The sequence below is a fragment of the Poecilia mexicana genome, unplaced genomic scaffold (genome assembly GCF_051168715.1).
Source record: "Poecilia mexicana isolate PSO_F unplaced genomic scaffold, ASM5116871v1 scaffold_12, whole genome shotgun sequence".
Taxonomy (NCBI): domain Eukaryota; kingdom Metazoa; phylum Chordata; class Actinopteri; order Cyprinodontiformes; family Poeciliidae; genus Poecilia; species Poecilia mexicana.
In genome coordinates this window covers 8,619,266-8,639,650 of record NW_028263381.1, presented here as the reverse complement: position 1 = coordinate 8,639,650, position 20,385 = coordinate 8,619,266, and the positions used below count along the sequence as shown (strand labels likewise).

General features: G+C 40.7%; 1 protein-coding gene across 1 annotated transcript in view; it reads left to right on the top strand.

Moving 5' to 3' along the window:
* The window catches only part of col27a1a (collagen, type XXVII, alpha 1a), an 81,507-nt gene that overhangs the window by 19,870 nt on the left and 41,252 nt on the right, over positions 1 to 20,385 (top strand). The window contains exons 5-11 of the mRNA XM_088010867.1: positions 2,478 to 2,531; positions 5,972 to 6,025; positions 6,111 to 6,164; positions 13,486 to 13,530; positions 17,222 to 17,275; positions 17,695 to 17,739; positions 18,882 to 18,935. Of these exons, the coding sequence (XP_087866993.1) occupies positions 2,478 to 2,531; positions 5,972 to 6,025; positions 6,111 to 6,164; positions 13,486 to 13,530; positions 17,222 to 17,275; positions 17,695 to 17,739; positions 18,882 to 18,935 (360 nt within the window). The remainder of the gene's footprint in view (positions 1 to 2,477; positions 2,532 to 5,971; positions 6,026 to 6,110; positions 6,165 to 13,485; positions 13,531 to 17,221; positions 17,276 to 17,694; positions 17,740 to 18,881; positions 18,936 to 20,385) is intronic.

Below are 20,385 nucleotides of genomic sequence, written 5' to 3'. Positions count from 1 at the left end.
TTTTTTATTTTTTATTTAGTAGCCCTCAGCTGACTTGTGCTCCACCCTGGTGCTCTCTAATTAGACACCTGTTGTAAGAGAAAGGCCCACTACATAGAAACAAGAACATATACAACCGAACCCCAGTGCCAGCCCATGCCCGCTAGTGCACTGCCCAACCTGTGGTAAGCCGCTGGTTTAATTTTGAAACATGTAATTCAAATGTGCCTTGTTTGTTTAAGTTTATTTAGGGAACAACAGCGTTCCTTAATGTTGTGTGGACAGACCGCCTCCCATTGAATGCCAGCTGCATACAAACTCAAGGTTTAAAGGGGAAGTGTGTGGGATGAAAAGATCTTTAAAACGTCACAGCGTTTAGAAGAGAAGAATTGTACATTGTGAAAAGGAAATATTTCTTTAATAGCATTCCCCCCCACCCCCTTAAACTAATAGGAAACAAAAAGACCTCTATAAATGAACAAGGTTGGACTTCCAGTACCCAGCAACAAGATCTAAAGCCCCTCAAATTTAGCCATATTACAACCACAACCTGTAATGTATTTTAACAGTTTTTTTGTGGCAGACCAGATGGAAATATAAAAAGTGTGTTGCCTCAACAGAGACATAAATCTTTTAGACTCTTGAAATATTTCTTCCAGGATTGCTCTGTATTTAACTCCGTCCACGTCTCTCTGCCTACGTAAGAAAAACATCCCCACAGCATGATTCTGCCACTGCCAAGTCGCACTTTGTGGGAGCAATGTTCAAACCTGCGTGTTATTCTATTAGGATCTTATCTGATCAGAGCATCTTCTTGCGAATTGTTGCTGTGTCCTCTACATTTCTGTGGATCTCTGCAGCTCCTCTAGAGTCACGATGGGCTTCTGGGATTGTTTTTTGATTGATGCCCCGTCGATCAGTTCATGTTTGCAGTCGTTATTTGTTGGTGAGCAGACCTTACCATGGTACAGTTGTGTTTATGCTGAGATTAAATAACTCACATGTGAATTTTATTTATTAAGTAGGTGACTTCTAAAAACAAGTGGTTTCATTGGATTTTGTTTTTAAGATTTCAAAGTTAAAAGGTAGAACACAAATGCTCATATTGTAAAATATTTGGAAAAACATGTATTCTTCTCCTTTCCTTTGCATTCTGTTGGTCTTTTACGTAAAATCACAATGAGATACTGTACATTGGATTTTGTGGAATAAAGTGTCAAAATTGGCAAAAGTTGATGGAGTATGAATCATGTGGCAAAAAAACCTGATCTTGACTCTACATCATAATGAGGAAGTGATCTTATCTTTTGAAATGTACAAAAAACAGAAAATCTCTTGTATATTAGTGAATTTTCTGCCTTAGGTGGGCTAGACAAAACTGTCATCAGTTTCTGACAGACCGATCAACTACAGCAGAACGGATTTATGCAGTCTTGTCTGCACCAAACCAAAACGTCTGTTTTTGAATTTTCCTCAAAGGGCATTTTTGTGGAGCTGTATAGTCAAGTCCAAACCCCAAAGTGTTTTTCTTTTCTCTCACTTGGAAAAAAAATGGGTCTTTGAGACTCTAGTTGACAGTTGGTGTCGGCTTTTGATGCAGCAGATCAGACCTCGACCATTAAAGCCTCGTTGTTTGTTTGGAGTGACCCCAACAAAATCCCGTGACCCAGTTCCTAAAGCACTCATGGCTATTCTTTTACACTCATCACCAGCTAACCCTTGACCCCTGAACTGGGATAGGTTAGGGGCCTTAAGGTGCCACATCACATGCAGAGAACAGGGGGGAGGTCAGAAATTCAACAGGAAGGACTCTCAGGGTTCCTGAAAGCAGACAGTCAGACGGGTTGATGAGCGTTGTTGCAGCCCACCCCCCACGCTCCTGTCGGCAGGCTACAGCTCAAACCCAAAAGCAGTTATAGATTCGTTCCCTGGCTCCCAAAGTTTCTTTGCTGAACCTTCCCATGGGGTGGGGGGGGTGGGGGGGGTGCTGGATAGACTGCGAGGGTTCACATTACCAACGTGCTGCCATGACTGATCTTGCTCCGTTTCTGTCCATCTCCTCATAATCTGCCAGCGCAGACAGACACGGAGATCTGCGGTGAAGTTCAAACTCGCAAGTCTGTGACATTGGACTGTCAGCATTAGTCATTAACATGCCTGGCTCTTGTGTGTTTGTTTGTGGCTGGATGTATGGAAGTGGGGGTTGGATCGTGAGCCAACTATGGACAGGAAAACACAGCCATATGTTGGAGCGGCTCCAGGGAGCCCCATTTTCCATGAGCCCCCCTGCATCATCAACCCCAAATACCACATGCACACATCCACCCACCCACACACAAAGTTAAAACATATTAGCAGAATGGCTCAGTTTCTCCAGACTTTCCTTAATCGTATCTCTGCTATGGCAAAGGCACACATCATGCATCTTTACACGTAGACTGAAAAGAATCCTGCAATATTTTTTTATGTGTTTTGTTTTATCTGATGTTTTTTTCTAGGGTGACCCTGGCCCCCATGGGAATCCTGGTAGACCTGGTCCACCTGGGCTAAAGGTAAACGGTCTTAGTCAGACTTACAATCATAATCATTTTGTTTTCTTAAAAAAAAACAAAAAAAAACAAACAAACAGTAAATCATGCTTTTATATCTGCCTTAATTTGCTTGTATATCTGCGGAGACATGTTGCATATTCGTTTTTGTTTGTTTTTTTTGTGCGAGCTTTAAGGAAAACAAGACTATGGAGTTTTACTGCTGCAGAAGTGGGGTCACTAAAGTTCACAGCAAAGCCACTATACTTGACAGCTCATTAACTCACTAACACCACTCTGCTTATGTTAGAATATCCAAACCGAACGCAAGTTATTTTAGGCTTTAATTGTTGACACGATATTATCCAGTGTTTGAATAAGTTTATAAAAAGCCGTGCACAGCTTTTTGCAGTTTCTGTGTGAAGGCTGACTCTGTGCTTCCACCGTAACCTGAGCACAGAGAAGAGAACAAGTACATTGACACCAGAGGGGGGTCGAAATGATTTACCCAGGTGTCAGGGAAAGACATTAGGAGTCGGAAAATAAGAACTCCAAATAAATCTTACCTATTTTAATGTGTGAAAAGGAGATGACCTTGCCCGAGGCAAATTCTGCATCCTCCATAACGGTCTGAAATGTTGTATGCATTAGCAAAGACTCTTGACCTTTGACTTTGTGTGTTTGGAACATAGACTTAGAAGTACAATCTTTATTTCAAGTTTTGGATAAAAAATATATAATTAGTGATAATTACTTAGACATAGAAAAGAATGGGGATGAAGATAAGGGATTTAGGTGACTTTGCCAGACAACAAGGTCTGAACAATTCAGAGACTTCCATCTACAAGAATCCCATCCAGTTTGGTGCCTTAATCTGGACGAAACTGTCTTTTTTTTTTTTATGAGAGGTTAGAGAAGAATGGGCAGACTGGTTTGAGACAAGGCAATGGTACCTCAGATAGCCAGTTGCTACAGCCAAGGTATTTAGATTACATGTTACTGCCAACATATCAAACCCTGAAGCTGGTGGGTTACACCAGCAAAACAACACATGGGTGTCACTCTTGTCAGCTAAGAATATTAAACTGAGGCTACAATTACACTGAGTCTACAGGCTCACCAGAATTGGACAGATTGGAAGGGCGTAATGCTGCTGGTGGTATTTCAGTGGGACTTCCTGGGCACTTTAGTGGCAACACAGACATCCTAAGTAATGTTTGTGATCATATCCACCTCTTAATGATAGGAGTGGGTCCATCTTCTAATGGCTACTTCCAGCAGAATAATGCATCATGTCAAAAAGTATTTATCAAATCGCATATTTGAAGATGACTATGAGTTTGCTGCTCTCCAAAGTCCTCTACAGTCGTCAGAACTCAATCCAGTAAAGACACCAGTGGGAAGTGGTGGATTGGAAGATCACTTTCACTTCGTGTAGCAGATGAATCTGCATCACCACTGTTTGGTGCTATTATGTCGACATGAACCAAACTCCCTGAGGACTAACTCTGCAACCTTGTTGAACCTTCACCATGAAAATTGAAGGTAGTTCTGGAGGAGAAAGGGATTTCAACCCAGAAAAGGTTAATAAATCCTATAAATGTAGCTGCTAAATGTAGAGAGCTTTTCCTTTTGTTTCACTGATATAATAAATCAATATCTTACCTTAATTTTTTCTAGATATCTGCAATTTGCAAGTGCATTATAAGGAATTGTATTTATTGTGTTTCTTATTTAGAGTTAACACGGTAACTATAACTCCCAAGTTTGCAGTAAAAAGATTTAGATTTGTTTCTTAATATCTTGCTTACGGCCCACATTAGATAAGCAGAGGGGTTCAGACACGCCTATATCACCAAGGAGATTTTGGTGTCTAGTTCTGAGGTGATGGCTTGATGAGGTGGGACAGCCTAAGCCTTGACAAATCAAGACAAATCCAGACTGTTGAGTCAAACAATAAAGTTCTCGCTTATCCGATCGGACCACGTTCTTTCCCTCTCTTAGCATCATGGGATCTGAACTATCAATGAAATATTGAGGTATTGAATACAAACACCTTAAATGAATTCAGCTGAGAGAGGAACTTTGTCATCATGTAGTAGCTTGAGGTTTGAGTCCCTGTGTCAGTTTTGTTTGTTCAGGCAGACGATCAGAGTGCCTCCTAAACACTTCTATTTTGAGTTTTCCCACCGGGAGACGACCCAGAACACACCAGAAGGGCTGTACTTAACCTCTGGTCTGCAAACGCATTGCGATCCCTAAGGATATACTGGAAGGATGGTAGGAGGGATGCCTTGGGTTTCCCCCTGTACCTGTTACCTGCAGATCTAGTTTTGGGTAAACAGAAAACAGTGGACTGATGGACTTTCTTAACTTTTTATTGTTGTAATTCAAAAGGGGCTGTGCACTGAACCAGTGACAAAATTATAGCCATATGCTTAATATTAAACAGTCTAATTTTGTTCCTCATAAAAGACCATGGATCATTAGAGAGTTGCAACCTTTTTGTGTATCTTGTGTTGCCTTACACCAGGACTTTTCATTTGTGGATCTGAAACTTTATTTATTTTTTACAGTAATATATCATGACTGCCAGGTCCAACATCTCCTAGAAGAATATTTCACTCATCATTTTTTTTTTATTTTAGTTGTCAGTGTTGTGGATTGAGTACGCCAGTTGTTAATGGTGTCCAATACAGTTACACACTTCAACAAGGTTCATCGTACAAAACATCTCTAAAAGTCATGAGATATTATCCCGTAATCTGAGCTGCCATCAGATAATAAATCTTCCCACCTTTTCATTCTCACACTCAGCCAAGCCACTTCACTGAGAAAGCTCATTTCTAGTTTTTAAATGAAAAAAAAAATCATAAACAGCAATGCAGAACAATCATGAGTGAAGATTTAAAATTTCTGCCCCCCCACATGAATCATCAGTCAGGTCTGTTATTTGGCAACCTGGCAGAGATTATACTCCCCCTACCTGGTAAGTGTGTTGAAAGGAAGATTATGAGGTGTTTGATGTCTGGGTTGGGTGTGGGGGGGGGGTCACTGCAGTTTTTGCCCTTTCATCATTAATAAATGAAGCAAAGTTGTAAATGCTGGCAGCCCGAAGGGCAAAGAGAGGGAGCCAGCACCCACTCGGTGTAATTTCCGATTCATTGCTTTGATGTGCTGAAACCCTGTTATTGTTACCTGCTGACAATGAAGCTTGGTACGTATGTGTGTGTGTGTGTGTGCGTGTGTGTGTGTGTGTTGGTGTGGGAGACTGCAGCCGCCCTTAATCAACTAAGAAATCCATGCCTATTATTGTATGAATTTTGCTTACTGTGTAGCTTTAAGCTGTGCCTTTTCACAGAATAGGTATAATTTTGTCATTTTTTAAATGTTTGTCAGAAGCTGTGGGATTAAAATATCTGCCATTTGGATATATTTAATGCATATAAAATTATCTTTCTCAGGGGAAAAAAGGAGATCCTGGCATTTCACCTGGGCCAGCACCTAAAGGAGAGAAGGTATGTCTTCTTCTTTTATGGCTCCTACTGATCTGCAGCGTCCTTCTATTCTTATCCTCACTGATCTTCTTGCATTGCATTTCAGGGAGACTCAGGGATTATTGGCCCAGTTGGACAGCCTGGACAAGAGGGCCGAAAGGTAAGGTTAAATAACTACCTCATACGGGATAAATATCCTTAGCTGACCATTTACCAGCTTTTGTTGGAAGTGAGCACACCAGCCAGATGTCGTAGAAAGAGTCCCTTGAAATATCTTAGAATCGGATTCTGCATGAGTCACTTGCATCACTTCATAATCGTTCAGTGCCAGTGCTGTGTCAGAGCGATGTGTTCGGTATGTAAAGGTCCTTACTTCCTGCTTCTCTCCGCCTCTCTTTCTCCTGTTGTGCATCTTTAGTTTTTGAATGTTCACCAGATTCTGTAGAAATGGGTTCTTACAGATAGCACAAAGGACTTTTTTTTTTTTAACAAATAAAAGAAGACTATATTTTTCAGTAGTGAAAACGGTGATGTCAATCACGCTCCCACTCGAAATTACACACTTTGGGTTTTCCATAAGAAAAAATAGTGGAGTTATACTTTTGATTGACAGGGGTGTAACAAGCATGATATTATTTCAGTGTGGTTTATTATATGAATCATAGGTATATAGAAAAAGGTTGTTTATTGTCCTGCCATGTGCGTTTTCATCCTTAATGTATCTCTTCTCTGTTGCGGTTCTACAAGAGAGGAAGGCAAATCCAAAACCGGTTCTTGCTTTGCCTTACAGTGGAATTTTCTTTTGCTCCTGCATTGTTTTTGCATGAGTTCTATAAAGTTTTGGGTAGGGCTAACTCGTAGAAAAATATGAGGGACTCTTTCTTTTTTGGTGGTGTTGGTTGACCTTTGGCTTAGCGTTGTTGCAGAAACACAAAGGTTAAAGACTTCTGCTTTGAGCTAGAGTACTAAGATACTTCTGCATTCTTTATGGTTTTGATACTTCACTCTGTTTTGAATTTTTCCCATCCCTATCAAGCTAGCATTCAATTAGCCATTGTCTATATCTGCATGTCCGCATAGGGTTGTGAGGTTGATGATGCCTGTCTCTGTCAGCCAGTGGGCGAGAGACTGGGTGAAACATGTACGGCTCACTAGTCCGATATCACAGGGCAACACAAAGACATAAAAGACAAACAAGTGCACAAGCACATACTCATACCTACAGACATTTTAGAGACCAATTAGCTAAACTGTCATATTTTTGGACTGTGGGACGGAGCCAGAGTACTCAAAGATACCCCAGGCCAGGATTCAAAGCATTTTGCTGCAAGACAACAGTGTTACCAGCCTCACGATTCAACTCAGATTTTTATATTCTCAAAGTTCCTAAAACAGAACTGAGGAGCTGCACAAAGCGCTCTCTCTTAACTGAACAAAACATCTCCAGCTAGTCAGACATAGCCTTGGTAACATGCATCTGGCCTTTGCAACTTTTCGCTATGTTTACGTCTACTAGGCCTATCAACTGATCCAACTATCATGCTGGAATGTAAATGTTGGTATTGCAGACCTTGAAAAAAGAACCACGTTGCTCCATATTCCTCCGGTTGCTTTGCATAAGAATTCTGCATGAACCCCAAAACCTGAGATGAGTTTATTGAAATTAATGCAACGGGAAAGGTGAAATTTATTCCACATTCCCCTGACGTATTTTGGTGCTTCTTACTGCCGGACTGGTCTTTTTCCAAACAAACAGAAGCAAAGAGGAACCGCTGCCAGTCACGTTCTGTATTCATTACAGCTGAGCCATGCAACCTTGTCAAACAAAGTCGAAGCATTATTGGGTAATTGAATACAACAGGCCGCTTATGTGCATTTCAGTAGAGGTGTAAAGCTTGTCTGCATGTAGTACCTTTCTTCCCAGAGTCACAATAGTGTATGGATGAGTGTCAGACTCCAGCAGGGTTTTATTTTTTTTACCTCAAGCTTAACATGTGGCTTTTGTTAAGAGCCTGCTTTTCCATGTGTGTGTGTGTGTGTGTGTGTGTGTGTGTGTGTGTGTGTGTGTGTGTGTGTGTGTGTGTCTATTTGAGTGTTTCTACCTCTTTCTTTCACCCACACTGACACACTGAGCCAGAATGGAAAAGAAATTAGGGTAGTGGAAAACATTTACAGATTCCTTTTAAGCGAGATAGAAGTGATTTGAAGGCCTATTGGAAGGTTAGCCAGTGATGCATCAATCAAGTTGACTGTGACGACTGATTCACATGTCGTAAAGCTCATGTGCCGTGTCTCTCAAAAGTATTTACACCCCTCAAATGGTTGCGATATTTTTTTCATGTGCCGACCAGAAACTTTAATTTGTTTTTGTGGGATTTTGTGATTACCCGACAAAGAGCAGCGCATCACTTTGAAGCAGAGCAAAAGTAAAATCCTGAAAAGCGTGGCAAGCGTTTGCAAACAGGCCTGTGGTGAATGGGAGAGCTGCAGAGAGCTACAGCCCGGGTAGGATGATCTGTTGAAAGGGAAACTAACGGTCAGGAACTAAACCAATTACCTCTTAACTCTTTCACCTTTGAAAGAGTAGCTCAGGCAATGCTAATACTTCAATCGCGTTCAAAATTATTGCTCACTATAAATATGAGATCATCAATCAGGAAGAAGGATGAAGAGTGAATAACTTGATCATGCACAGCAGCTTAAGTGTCCAGTAGCTTCTCTTTAGTAAACCTCACAAGCAAATTGTAGCTGCTACATATCAGAGTGACATTATAGCTTGGCATCTGGACCTTTATTGCCATAGCAACATTAACAACACGCACACAAATAGGCTGACCTCACTTGAGTAAGACTCAGGTATTGTTGGCGGTCCCATGTGTGTTGACGATAAAGGAAGCTTGTTAAATTAACCCCAAGGAGGTAACATCTTTCCATACAGGAGACAAACAGGCTTACTCAGCAGAGAACAATACGCAGGAACCAGCTGTAGCTCCACTTTTGACAACTTTCCATCCGATGACAAATGCATGAATCAGTCTCCTGACTCTGCGTCTTTGTTGTTCCACTTCACAGTCGGCTCAGGTGGAAAGTCCCGACGCAGGTCTTCTCCACCAAGACATACGCCGAAATACTCAAAACAAACTTAAGCTTTTATAGTTATGTCATTTGAAGTTCATCTCAGAACTGTCTGCATAGGTTCCCTGCTGTTTAGCTTTGAGCTTTGAGTCGAGGACAATGGGCTTTTTTCCTGCATCTTTTTTCCATTCCACCTTTTTTTTAAGACACTGTTACACACTCACCCCGGTCCGCGCAACAGAGCGGACCCTAAATCTGCCTTATGCTTGATGCTACGAGCGGGAATTCAGGAATTTGGCTGTGAAGTTTTCATGGAAAACTTTTAATGGAGAAAGCAGCGGTGCTTTAAAAGCGCCATAGTCGAGTGTGATTTTACACCACTGGCCAGGCGAGCATGTTCCGCTCTGTACAACATTTGTTCTACTAAGCAGACCCTGAATGGCTTTTCAGTATGGCGGGCAGGGTCAGGGAGAGGGGGACATGCGCCGAGCCAAACCTCAGCTACAAGGCCACAACACAGGCCACACGTCTCCCCGTTGTGGCTGCGTCTCCTCTCTCTGCTACATAAGCTGTCTCTTCTCACTCGTCTCAACTTTTCCCTCCTGGAGATGATGTGCATTTCATGGCATTTCAAATAGATATGTCATTCATGCACCCATTTTTTTTCAGGCAGCTCTGTAAAAAATAGTGACCACCCTCAGACACGTTAGTTTTAGGTCGTGTTATAAGCAACTCTACACGTCTATTCTCTTTTCACATGTACCATGGTTTGAGGCTTTTTAACACAGTAGTCTCCAGAATCATTCATCCACATGCACATTTAGAAGAACTCAGTATTTTCCATTGTAGTGGGGAAGCTCAGTTGTTTTTAATTGGACTGCATCCATTTTCATGCAAAGAGGAACTTTAGCAATCCCAGAAAGATTACCCCATAAAACATAAGTAAAAGGATTTGATGTAATGTCCCTGAAGAAGCTAAAATAACTCATAAATCATTCCATTTTTTTTTATGCATAGCAGGTTTTCGTGTGACACTCTCTCTGTGGCTACTCAAGACTTGTTTCGAATAAAACTCCCATTGTGTTTCTGCTCCTTGTTTTCAGGAATACCAGTTGCCTTTTTTTCCTCTATGTCTGACATGAAATCAGTTCCTCGTTCAACTCAATCAGGATTACTGTAACGTTACAATGGTATATTGTTAGTAAATAATATTTCCTTTTCCTAAATGTCAGAATATTGAGAAATACAATTTTTTTTTTTTGAATTTTGTTACTTTCTTCAACTTTTAAACGACTGTAAGCATTTTAATAAAGTCCAGACTATGATTTCATGGTTTCTAAGATTCCAGTTGGTTAATTTACAACATTTCAATTAAGACGAGCCACATTTGTGAAAGTATTTTAACACACTTTGCTAGAGCTGTCATTGACAAAGACCTTAATTTTTGTAGAAATGTCCTTTGCTCCGATGAAATAAACACGTGTTTGGACTTCTAATTTTTGATTTTCCTTTTTAACCCTCAGTCTGGTAGAGTAAGACATTTTTAAATGGAAAATTTGTTGAAAGCCTGTTATTTGAATTTTTCTGACAAAATTTTGTTTTTATCTATTTCAGTAACTGAATTAACTGAAGTGAGACACATATAGTTCATTTACACGGAGACTGATGTTTCCAAACCTTTATTTTTGTTAATTATGATGAATCTTTGCTTACAGTTCGTGAAAACACATTTCATTTCTGAAAAGATCAGAATATTAGATTACATCAAACCAACAAGGAGCTTTTTTTTTCTTCCACAGAAATATGGGATCAATGAAAAGCATGTGCAACACCTACTCAAATTATTTTCGAAAGGTACTTTTAATCTCTCAACCGAACCTCAATGGAAAACATATTCCAACTTACAGTGACATCGCTGTAATGATAACACCACAGGGTAAATTTTATCCAAATTGTCCATTTAGTTCAGACTGTTTGTTCCAGTCAGACATCGACGTTTATGTTCTCCTGTACATGCAAGCGTGCAAGGAGCTGGATAATTTCTGAGCAACCTTCTGGCTCCATGCCTTCACGGATCTTGGAGAGATGAAAGCTTAAACGAAGGAGGTGTTTATCTTTCAGACCACCAGTGTAATGTGAAGTGTGATCTTTGGTGTAGGAACAGGCACATACTCAGTTGAGCATCCCAGAAGTCAAATGTGTACAGAAAAGAGAAACTAAATAGCCTCCCATGTCTTATCATGGGTAGGCACAATGTGTCTTCAATTTTCTTCATGCAAAAATGTGCTCTGCCCTGCCTGGAGCTCTCCTGGCACACTGAGGAGGTTATAGGGTGCTACAGGAGAGCTGCTGCGAAATAAAAGCGTTCTGGTGGGGTTGATCTGATTGCACACACATGCTTGTTAAACAAGTGCTACTGTAAATACACTCGCGCTGATGGGAATGGCTGCTCTCGTTAGAAAAATAATAACGAGTGAGATAAGGATCTGAGACGACACGGCTTAGCTTTGGAGGCTCCAGTTAATGCACAGGATCCACAGCATGTGTTTGCATGTGTGTGTACTGGGGGTTCTTTGATCAGCCTGGGAAAACAGACCCTGTAAATGTTTCTACCGCCGGGTATATAATCTAAAAAGATGGGAAATAAAGAGGCACACACATCACAGTGTGTTCATTTGTAAGGTTGTCCTACTTCAGTTAAAAACACATTGCTCAGCTCATGCACGTAAAACTGAATCGTTTCTTTTTTCTTTCTGTCCCGGTCAATTAAATTAATAAACGTTTTTATTTGGCGAACCTTCTTCAAAAAGTGAAGAAATCTTAATGTTGTGACCTTATTCTGATCTCAGATTTTTGTGAAGTTTTGACTGACTAACAGCAGTAATAAAACCTTCCTGTTTCTCTTTCAGAACTATAAAAATACATAAGAACATCATTATAGACTTCCCGTCCTCCGGGGCGATTAGTACTTAATTTTTTTTTAACAGAGGTTCAGACCTCAAATGGTAAAAACGGAACAACTCTGCAGAACAAAAAATAAATAAATAAATTAGCCTTCCTGTTATCTACTGAAAGTTTTACCCTCTGTCAGTTTGTTGTGTACAGAGCTAAATGGGGTCTAAAATGCACAAAGTTTCACCCCATCCACGAATTAATAGTGAATATTTCTTCTTGGGACATGAAGATTATATAATTTGTACTAATTCACGAACACAAACGTATATCATGCAAGTGCATTTGTAGGAGCGAACCGTTCATCCCTGAATAAACATTTATTCAATCTTACCACAATATGGTGTGCACAGTTCATACTCTTAAGATTAAAATCAGCTTTAATAAAGATTTAGAGCTCTGATACGGGGATGAGAGCTTTGGGTTTTCTTTCTGCACAAGCAAAAATGTGTGTGTGAAGAAATGAATTGAAAAGTTAGCACGCAAACTAGACTATCATCATTTTCTTTCTTTTTTGCAGTTGCTTTTATCTCTCTCTTTGCTGTATGTGCCACTCCTCCACTACTGAGCTCACTTGACTTCTAGTGATGCTTTTTAAATAAGATATATGATTTAGGAATGATGATGGGACTCAGGCCTTTTTGGCTTTCATGTGTTTAGCAGAATTGTTCTTAGTTTATTTACTTTCAAATGTAATACTTTGTTGATACATTTTGTAGCAGCTAATCAGAAGCAGAGATCCATGTTTAGGATGATATTTTAAAGTCCTGAACCTCTAAGCCAGTGATATTGGCCATGTAAAATACTTGCAACCTGGTTACTTCATCCCTTTTCTACTGCCAAAATCTAAAGATTTAGGCCACTCTGAACCCAGACAACAGGAGTTTTTCCATATTTACCATGTCTGTTTTTACTTTATTTTTTTTTCTCTTTCTCCTTGTTTCTGCCTTGTTCTCTCAATCTATCAAGCTGTGGTTTGCGGTGGCATGTCCTCCCACATTTTATTTAGTTTTTCTACACTCATTGACTGGGGTTTGTGTTTCTGGAGTCAGCAGATCTGTGGAAAAACACAATCGGGTTCTCTTTCGTCTTGCAGTTGCCCTGCACGCAGTCTGGGAGTCCTGATATCTGACTCAAACAGGAAGGCATTTATATCCTCAACATGCCACAAACCAGGCACCAAAACTCTGTGAACGCAGCCAGTGGAAACTCTGATCCTTTGACAGAAAAGCAGATTGATTTCTTGCATATGGCACTAAACCGGTCTGTTGGTGTTGTTAATTTTAACATGCTTTTTTTTTTTTTTTTTTTTTTTTTAGCAAATTTGCCATTCGCCAACTAGAGATAACTTTAAGCATGTGCCATAATTGAAGTGGAAATCTTTTTGTCTCACATTTGTGCTTTCTTTCGACTGCTCTACCCACGCTCATCCTTTCTTATTTTTGTTTTTGCAGGGACAGAAAGGACACCCCGGTCCAGCCGGACTTCCTGGAGAGACAGTATGTATTTTTCTGCAGTTTATGCATATTTAAACTCTTGTTCCTTTTATTTTTCACATGCTGCTGACATTAGGTTGGCAAATTTTTCTTTTTACGTATCTTACTCATGGTGCCCCAGAATTCACTGTCTTTCTATTGGGGTTTTACGTGATAAACCAACACAAAGTAGTACATAATTTTGAAGTGGGAGGAAAATAATTGCAATTCTATATTTTTAAGGAAAATGTAAAAGGCACTGCATGCATTTGCATTCAGTCCCCTTTACTCTGATACTCCTAAATGAAGCTAAGTGCAACTATGGCCTCCTGGGGAAAACAGCAGACATGTGGACGAAGGTTTTCTTATTAGATGAGACACCGACCCCTTTAAATCATCACTTAGAGCTATCTGTCTAGTCAGTAAAACATAGTGGTGGTGCCATCATGCGGTAAGGATGCTTATCTTTAAAAGGGACAGGGCAGCAGGTCTGAATTAATGGAAAATTAGATAAAAGTAATCCACGGAAGAAAACCTGTGCAACTTCGAAAGGCTGAACTTTGTGGTGGAGATCAAAGCACATTCATACGCTCAAATGGCCAAGTCAAAGTCTTGAACTTAATAAAATTGAGAAGCTGTGTCTAGACTTGAAAATTGATCTTCACGGATGCTTTCCATCCAATTTGATCGGAGCTCAGAAAAGAAATGTGAGAAAATTCGGCCTCTGCTGGTGCAAAAGATGGTCCCACAAAGTGTTGACTCAGCGTTGCTGAATGCAAAAGCGTGTCAACTTCTCATGCTTTGATTTGTGGAAAATAACATTATAAAATGTGTAAACATTCATCAGGTATTGATATTTTTGCAGTGCACTGTTTGTGCTGTTTTTCACAGGGTCTTTAATTTTAAGGATCCACTCATCAGCTTTCATCAGTGTCCTGCTTTCATCTTGCGCACTTAAATCTAATCTTTCAGTCTTACATTCTTTATCTAACTCCTTAGTCATCATTTATAGTTGTTTGACCTCTCTGACTGTCTGTCTGTGCGTGCGTGCGTGCGTGCATGCGTGCATGCATGCGTGCGTGTGTGTGTCTGTGGGTGTGGGTGTGTGTGTGTGTGTGCGCGCAAGGACCCTACGTTTGCCTGCAGCGTAGCCAGATTAGATTAGTCTGTTATGAAGCACTGGTGAGAACTGACATCTGGATGTAGCACTGTGTTGCAGTGACGCTCCTCAGGATATTAGAAAGTGATGCCAAAAAGAGAGAGAGAGAGAAAATAGAGTGGAGAAACAAGAACAAGCCAACTAGGCCAGCAGTGACACATTCATGGCTATTAAACTGCAGCCCTGTAGAAAGTCTCCCCATTGTCTTTGTTTCTGTCTTCCTGTTGTTGCCAGCATCCAAACAATCACATTTGTAACTACAGATAATGTACTGTGCAACATTCCTCTCCCTGCTAAGCTTATTTCTTTCTCTTTTTTTTCTTTCTTTCTTGCATAAATGCATTGAGAGTGCAGGAACACTCAGATTCCTTATTTGTGCAGAGAAACTTGGATTTAATTAAGTAAGCCTCCATGACATCATCATCTCAGGGAGTTCCCACTGCGCTCTTTACAAAGAGCGAGCACTTTGTCTCTCTTAACAGTATCTCCTGCATGTGTCCACCCTCAAACGCCCCCCCGTTTCCCACAGATCTGCTGCTGCTGCTGCTGCTGGTTATGATGATGTGGATGATGGTAATGGTGTGAGTTTGCAGTTTGAATCACCATAGCACCACCGGCGTCTGACTAACAGGCACAACTGTTTGGCATTGTGCGCTCCACAAGCCAGCTGGTGCTCATGCAGTTCTGCTGACTTTGTTACTGTAATGTACGTCTGGCTGAGCCCTCAACACCCCTCGCTCCTCTGACACACACACACACTCCCACATGCAAACACACACACACCCGCCCTCCCTCTTTGCTGGCCAGTTGAAGATCTGAATCCAGCCCTGGCCAAAGCCTTGTCTCCTTCTAACTAGCAGCATTATGCACTATATTTATCCAGGAGAGGGAACGGTAAGTGGCAAGTGTGGGCTGCGTCAAAGGAAGTTATACACGGATACTGGTTCTCTGTGACATTCGGACACAACCTGCTTTGAGTGTGTGTTTGTTATGCTTTCCAGAAGTTACATAAACACGCATAACCTCCTAATCAGCATCTGCAGGGTCCTCGACAGGAAACATTTGGGAAAGAGAGGAGAAAAGAACAGCTTTCATCAAAGGCAACGGCTGTAATGTGGTTTTAAGCACATCCATAAGTCATCGCGATGCATTATGAGACTCTGCAAAGCTATTTATCTACCATCCTCATCTTATGCAATCGCTGGTAGAGAAGTCTAGGAATTATCCTGATTAGTGAAACAATGTATTTTATGGCTTATAATGCTTAGACCTCTTACAGAAATAAACACAAGAATTTCATTTCTATAAACCTTGTTTAAAGTTGCAATCCAATATGAATGTCAGAGCCAGTCCATGGTGCCAAAAAATTTTAACTGGAGGTCCATCAACTTCCATCATTCAGATAATGTTCTCTATACATCACTGTAATGTAACTCACACATTGGTAGTGAACTGCAACCCACTGAATTGTTTTGTTTGTGCATAAGATTTCTGATGGTCTAGTAAGATCAGAAATTTAGTCAAATCAAACTTTAATTATATTTAGTTTAGTATGTAGTTCCCTGGAAAGAGACATATTTACTCTGGAGATTGATTTTAGTAAGTTATGAAACTGATTTTTGGGCATTAATATGATTTGAAGCTAACTTTAAATGCATTAAATAATGTTGAAACGCCTATGCATTGTAGTACATCTGCATTTACAAATTTACAGTACAAAATTGTTTAATAAATAAACCCAAACTAAAAGCAATTGCAGCAGATATTATTCACTCCTTTATAAGACATTAGTGGGGAATCTAAATGTAGAAATGAACCATATTGAAACATGAAATATCTGAATGGAAAAAGCTAAGATTTACTGGTACAGGTTAGATTTTTGACTCATTTATTTCATACATGGTTACTATAAAGAAGCATTAAGAGGATTTTTCACTGTCAAGAATGATTTGTCGTTTATTTAAGTAGCAGATATGACATGACGCGGGATGTGCAGTAAAGCAGTATCTATTAGACAGCTTCACAGATGAACGGGGTTTCACTCTTGTTCTAGAAAATCTAAATTATTTCACTATATCCTGAAAATACTTGCTGTAAATGGATAGCTTTGAGCTTTTTTCACACAGCAACAACTTTCACACTGGGATATCGTCATTACAAGTTGTGTAAAATCCGATCACTGACTGGAAAACCACAGGATATTTAGCTTCCAATCTGCTGACCACAGATTAAGGTCAGTCAGGTGTAGAATCATCCAGTACATCAAACAAGTCATTGGTACATTTCTGGTAAAATCACTTGTTTAATAAAGATTTATTCCTCTTGAAAAATGTCCTCACAGTCTGACCAAACTATTTTACATGTAACATTTATCACTGATTTGTATAAAGCAGCTTGAGTGTTCTTCGGGGCTCCTCAAGTACCTGCTTATGTGACTTATAACTTGGACCTTATCTTGATTAGGATTTACAAATCAAGTAATAGTTGTGTTCATGTTGTTCATCTGTCCCACTTCTCTTTCTCTTCCTTCCACTTCTTTCTCTTTCCACCCACCAGGGAGAGCAGGGTCCAATCGGAAGCCCAGGTGCCAAAGGTTATCCTGGCAGGCAGGTGCAGTGAATCCTCTGCTGTGACTGGTACAGTTGTGGTCAGGGCCAAAGAAAGGCAGAGAGCCAGAGTGGAATTAGTTTATACTGGTCAGATGACCTGGAATAAAAAAAAAAAGTCTTGGAAAACACTAAGCAGGTTACCTACATTAAGTCAGAAAATGTTCAACGTTAATAGCTGCACTCTCCCTTACCGGGACGCTCAGCTGGAGCATTTATCAGACATGAGATAGAATTGATTCCCTACATATTATTTTGAATGTGTCTTTTGCTTTGTATGGAAATGTCATGTTTTTATATTGTATCAACAATTATTGTGCACCCCAGAGCTAGAGCAGGTTTAGACAGAGGCTTGTTCTCTTGATGTATGGAGCAGAAAAAAATTAAGGTGTTAAATTTGTGTTCATTCTTCTTACTTCTCAGGGTTTACCGGGACCTATTGGACCAAAAGGGCTGAAAGGCGTTCGGGTAAGGGGACATGCCGTTAAAGTTTGATTTTATCTGATAAAATTATAAAATGTGGTGCTTTGGCGTAATTAGTTAAAGCGATGATCAGCAAGGCAGCTCATTGGCGCTTCTCTCTCCACAGTGTTTGTAGAAGGGGGGCACGTAAATCTTTGTTTAGCCACAGAAGGTTTTTTTTGGGGGGGAGTTTAGCGCCTCACACTACGAGTCCTTTATGTTGTAAATGTGGTGCCGCATGAAAGCATGCTTGTGTAGCTCAGTGAAACAACATCCACATGCATGCATGCATGAAAAGAATGCGTGTACTTAGTGCTCCAGCATCCACCTCTGCACACATAAACATAATCTCGGTCACCCGTGCAGTACGCTCCGCTATTAATAGTGGGCTAGAAAGGTAGCGCCCTCACACGAGGCGTAAACACCGTGTTGGTTCATACAGTAGCCTTTTTGAAAGTCTGTTAGTCAATAAGCTTCTGCATACAAACAGAAAGAAACACAGATGAGGACACAAACTGATTTCTGTGTTGTGTTCCTATAAAGGTCCTTTATCAGCTCTCCTTGGCTTGTCCAAAGTCTTCCCTGCCCCCGAAGGCTGGAATTTCCTGTTTAAGCTCCGTATGAGGCCCTGCTGTCTTAAGGAGGCATTCTAGTCCCTTCAACCCACCCCCCCACACACACTCTCGCTGAGCCACCTTTTCACATTTCCCCTCCCCGTTTTGGTGCATATTCCACATTGTGCAAATGTAAACCTGCTCAGGTTCATGCTCATCAATAACACGCATCTCGACTGTTCCCCTACAGTTCAACTGTGACGTTTGTGCTTGTTTTCCTCTGTGTGCGCGTGTGTGTGTGTCTGTTGTCTCCACTGCACTGACAGCCCAGTGTGTCGCCCACGGTTATCTTCAGAGATCCCTGGCGTGAGGGTATGTGCCCTTGGACTACATCGTGGAAGCCAGCACCATGCAGTCCATGGGCATATACACTTGCCTCATGGCTTGGTTCTTCATGGAAGCCCACCCCATGCTGGAATGTCGGGCCCTGAAACCCAGCCTCAGAGCTGAAGGGAGCTGCTCTTCTCCTAGCTGCTTGTATTGGGTCGAAGCACTCACAACTGTGCCCTTGCTTTCTTCTCTTTTCTCCTGCAGGGTTTCATTGGAATCCCAGGCCTTTTTGGCCTGCCTGGCCCCGATGGCGAAAGAGTGAGTTCTTCTCGAATGTACACACTCTCAAGTACTGTCAGACAGACGCTGACCAAGTGGACCTTAATCCGCATTCTTTAACTGTTTCTATTGTTACTACCACAAACTTTAATGTATTTTACTGGGATTTTGCATGATGGATGCTTTTTTTTATAGTACTTTGTAAAATAAGATTCTATTGCAATTACAGATGGCCTGAGCCCGGACTGGATTTTGGGCTGGTGTTGAGCCAGAATTATTTGCTTTACAGTCAGGTTCGGGTTGGACTCGGGCTTCTGTGGCGTGCTTAAAAAGCCTGCAATACATACAGCACATAAAACGGCAAACATGAAAGCACGATATAACGTTGTGTTAATCTACTTATATTGTCGAAATAGAGAGGTAGATAGTTTAACTTGTTGAGGGAATAAAGAAAGCAAGTAGGAGGCAAAAGTTCCTCAAACTGTAAGAAGCAGCAGAGATTTGAGGCAAACTTCAAACTGATTTGTGCTTGGCTCGTCCTGCTGTTACAACAAGCAACAAAATAGAGCAGTATGACGTTAAACAAACGCTAAAAACAGGAGAAGTTACACTGTTTACTCAAAATGTGGTCTAAACACAAAAGCCATAGAAGCTTAGATAAAATATGTCGGGTTTACTTCAGGCTCAGGACTGTATTTAAAGTTAACTGGTCGGGTCGGACACAATGCTTCTGGCCTCATGCCGGGTCATGTTGGATGTTTTTAGGCTCGATCTCAATTCTAATTTAGGTTTGGACTTTGGCCAGGACATTTTAGCACAAAACATTCCTTGGTCTAAACCTCTGAACGGCGCCTCTGGTTGAGATACGGTGAAGAAACCTCAAGTGTTTCGAGTCTCTAAGCAGTTTTCCTCCAGAACAGTCCAATCTGTTCAGCACACAAATATCCCCATAGCATGATGCTGACACCACCATGTAGTACTGTAAGAGAGACATCTTCATCCTTTTGTATACGTTTGCAGCGGCTTGTGGAAAACTTTGAAGTGGACTTTTTTTGTTTTTACCTGCCATTTTTTAGCTTTTTAACTTACCGTTGCTTTAAGCTTCTCCATGTCTTTATTATTGAACTGCCTTGTGTATTCCTTGGACTTTTTGGCGTCGTTTCTTGACTAATGTTCCCTCGCGCTCCTCTGAGGACTCCACAGCACAGCTGTATTTATATGAAGATCAACAGGTGGTCTTTATTTTTGACTTCTGAATGCAGTTGGTTGCACAGGATTTTGCACGTGGGTGTCAGAGTGAAGACTTTTTAGATCATAATTTTGCAAAAAGTTTTGAGCCGTTCATCACATTTCTTACATTTTACAATCGTTATCTAACGCGGGTTGATTTTTTTTTTTATTTATTTATTTTTTTTTACATCTAATTCTGATAAAAGACATTGAAGTTTGTGGTTGTAATATGACAAAAATGTGAAAAGGTTTGAGATGC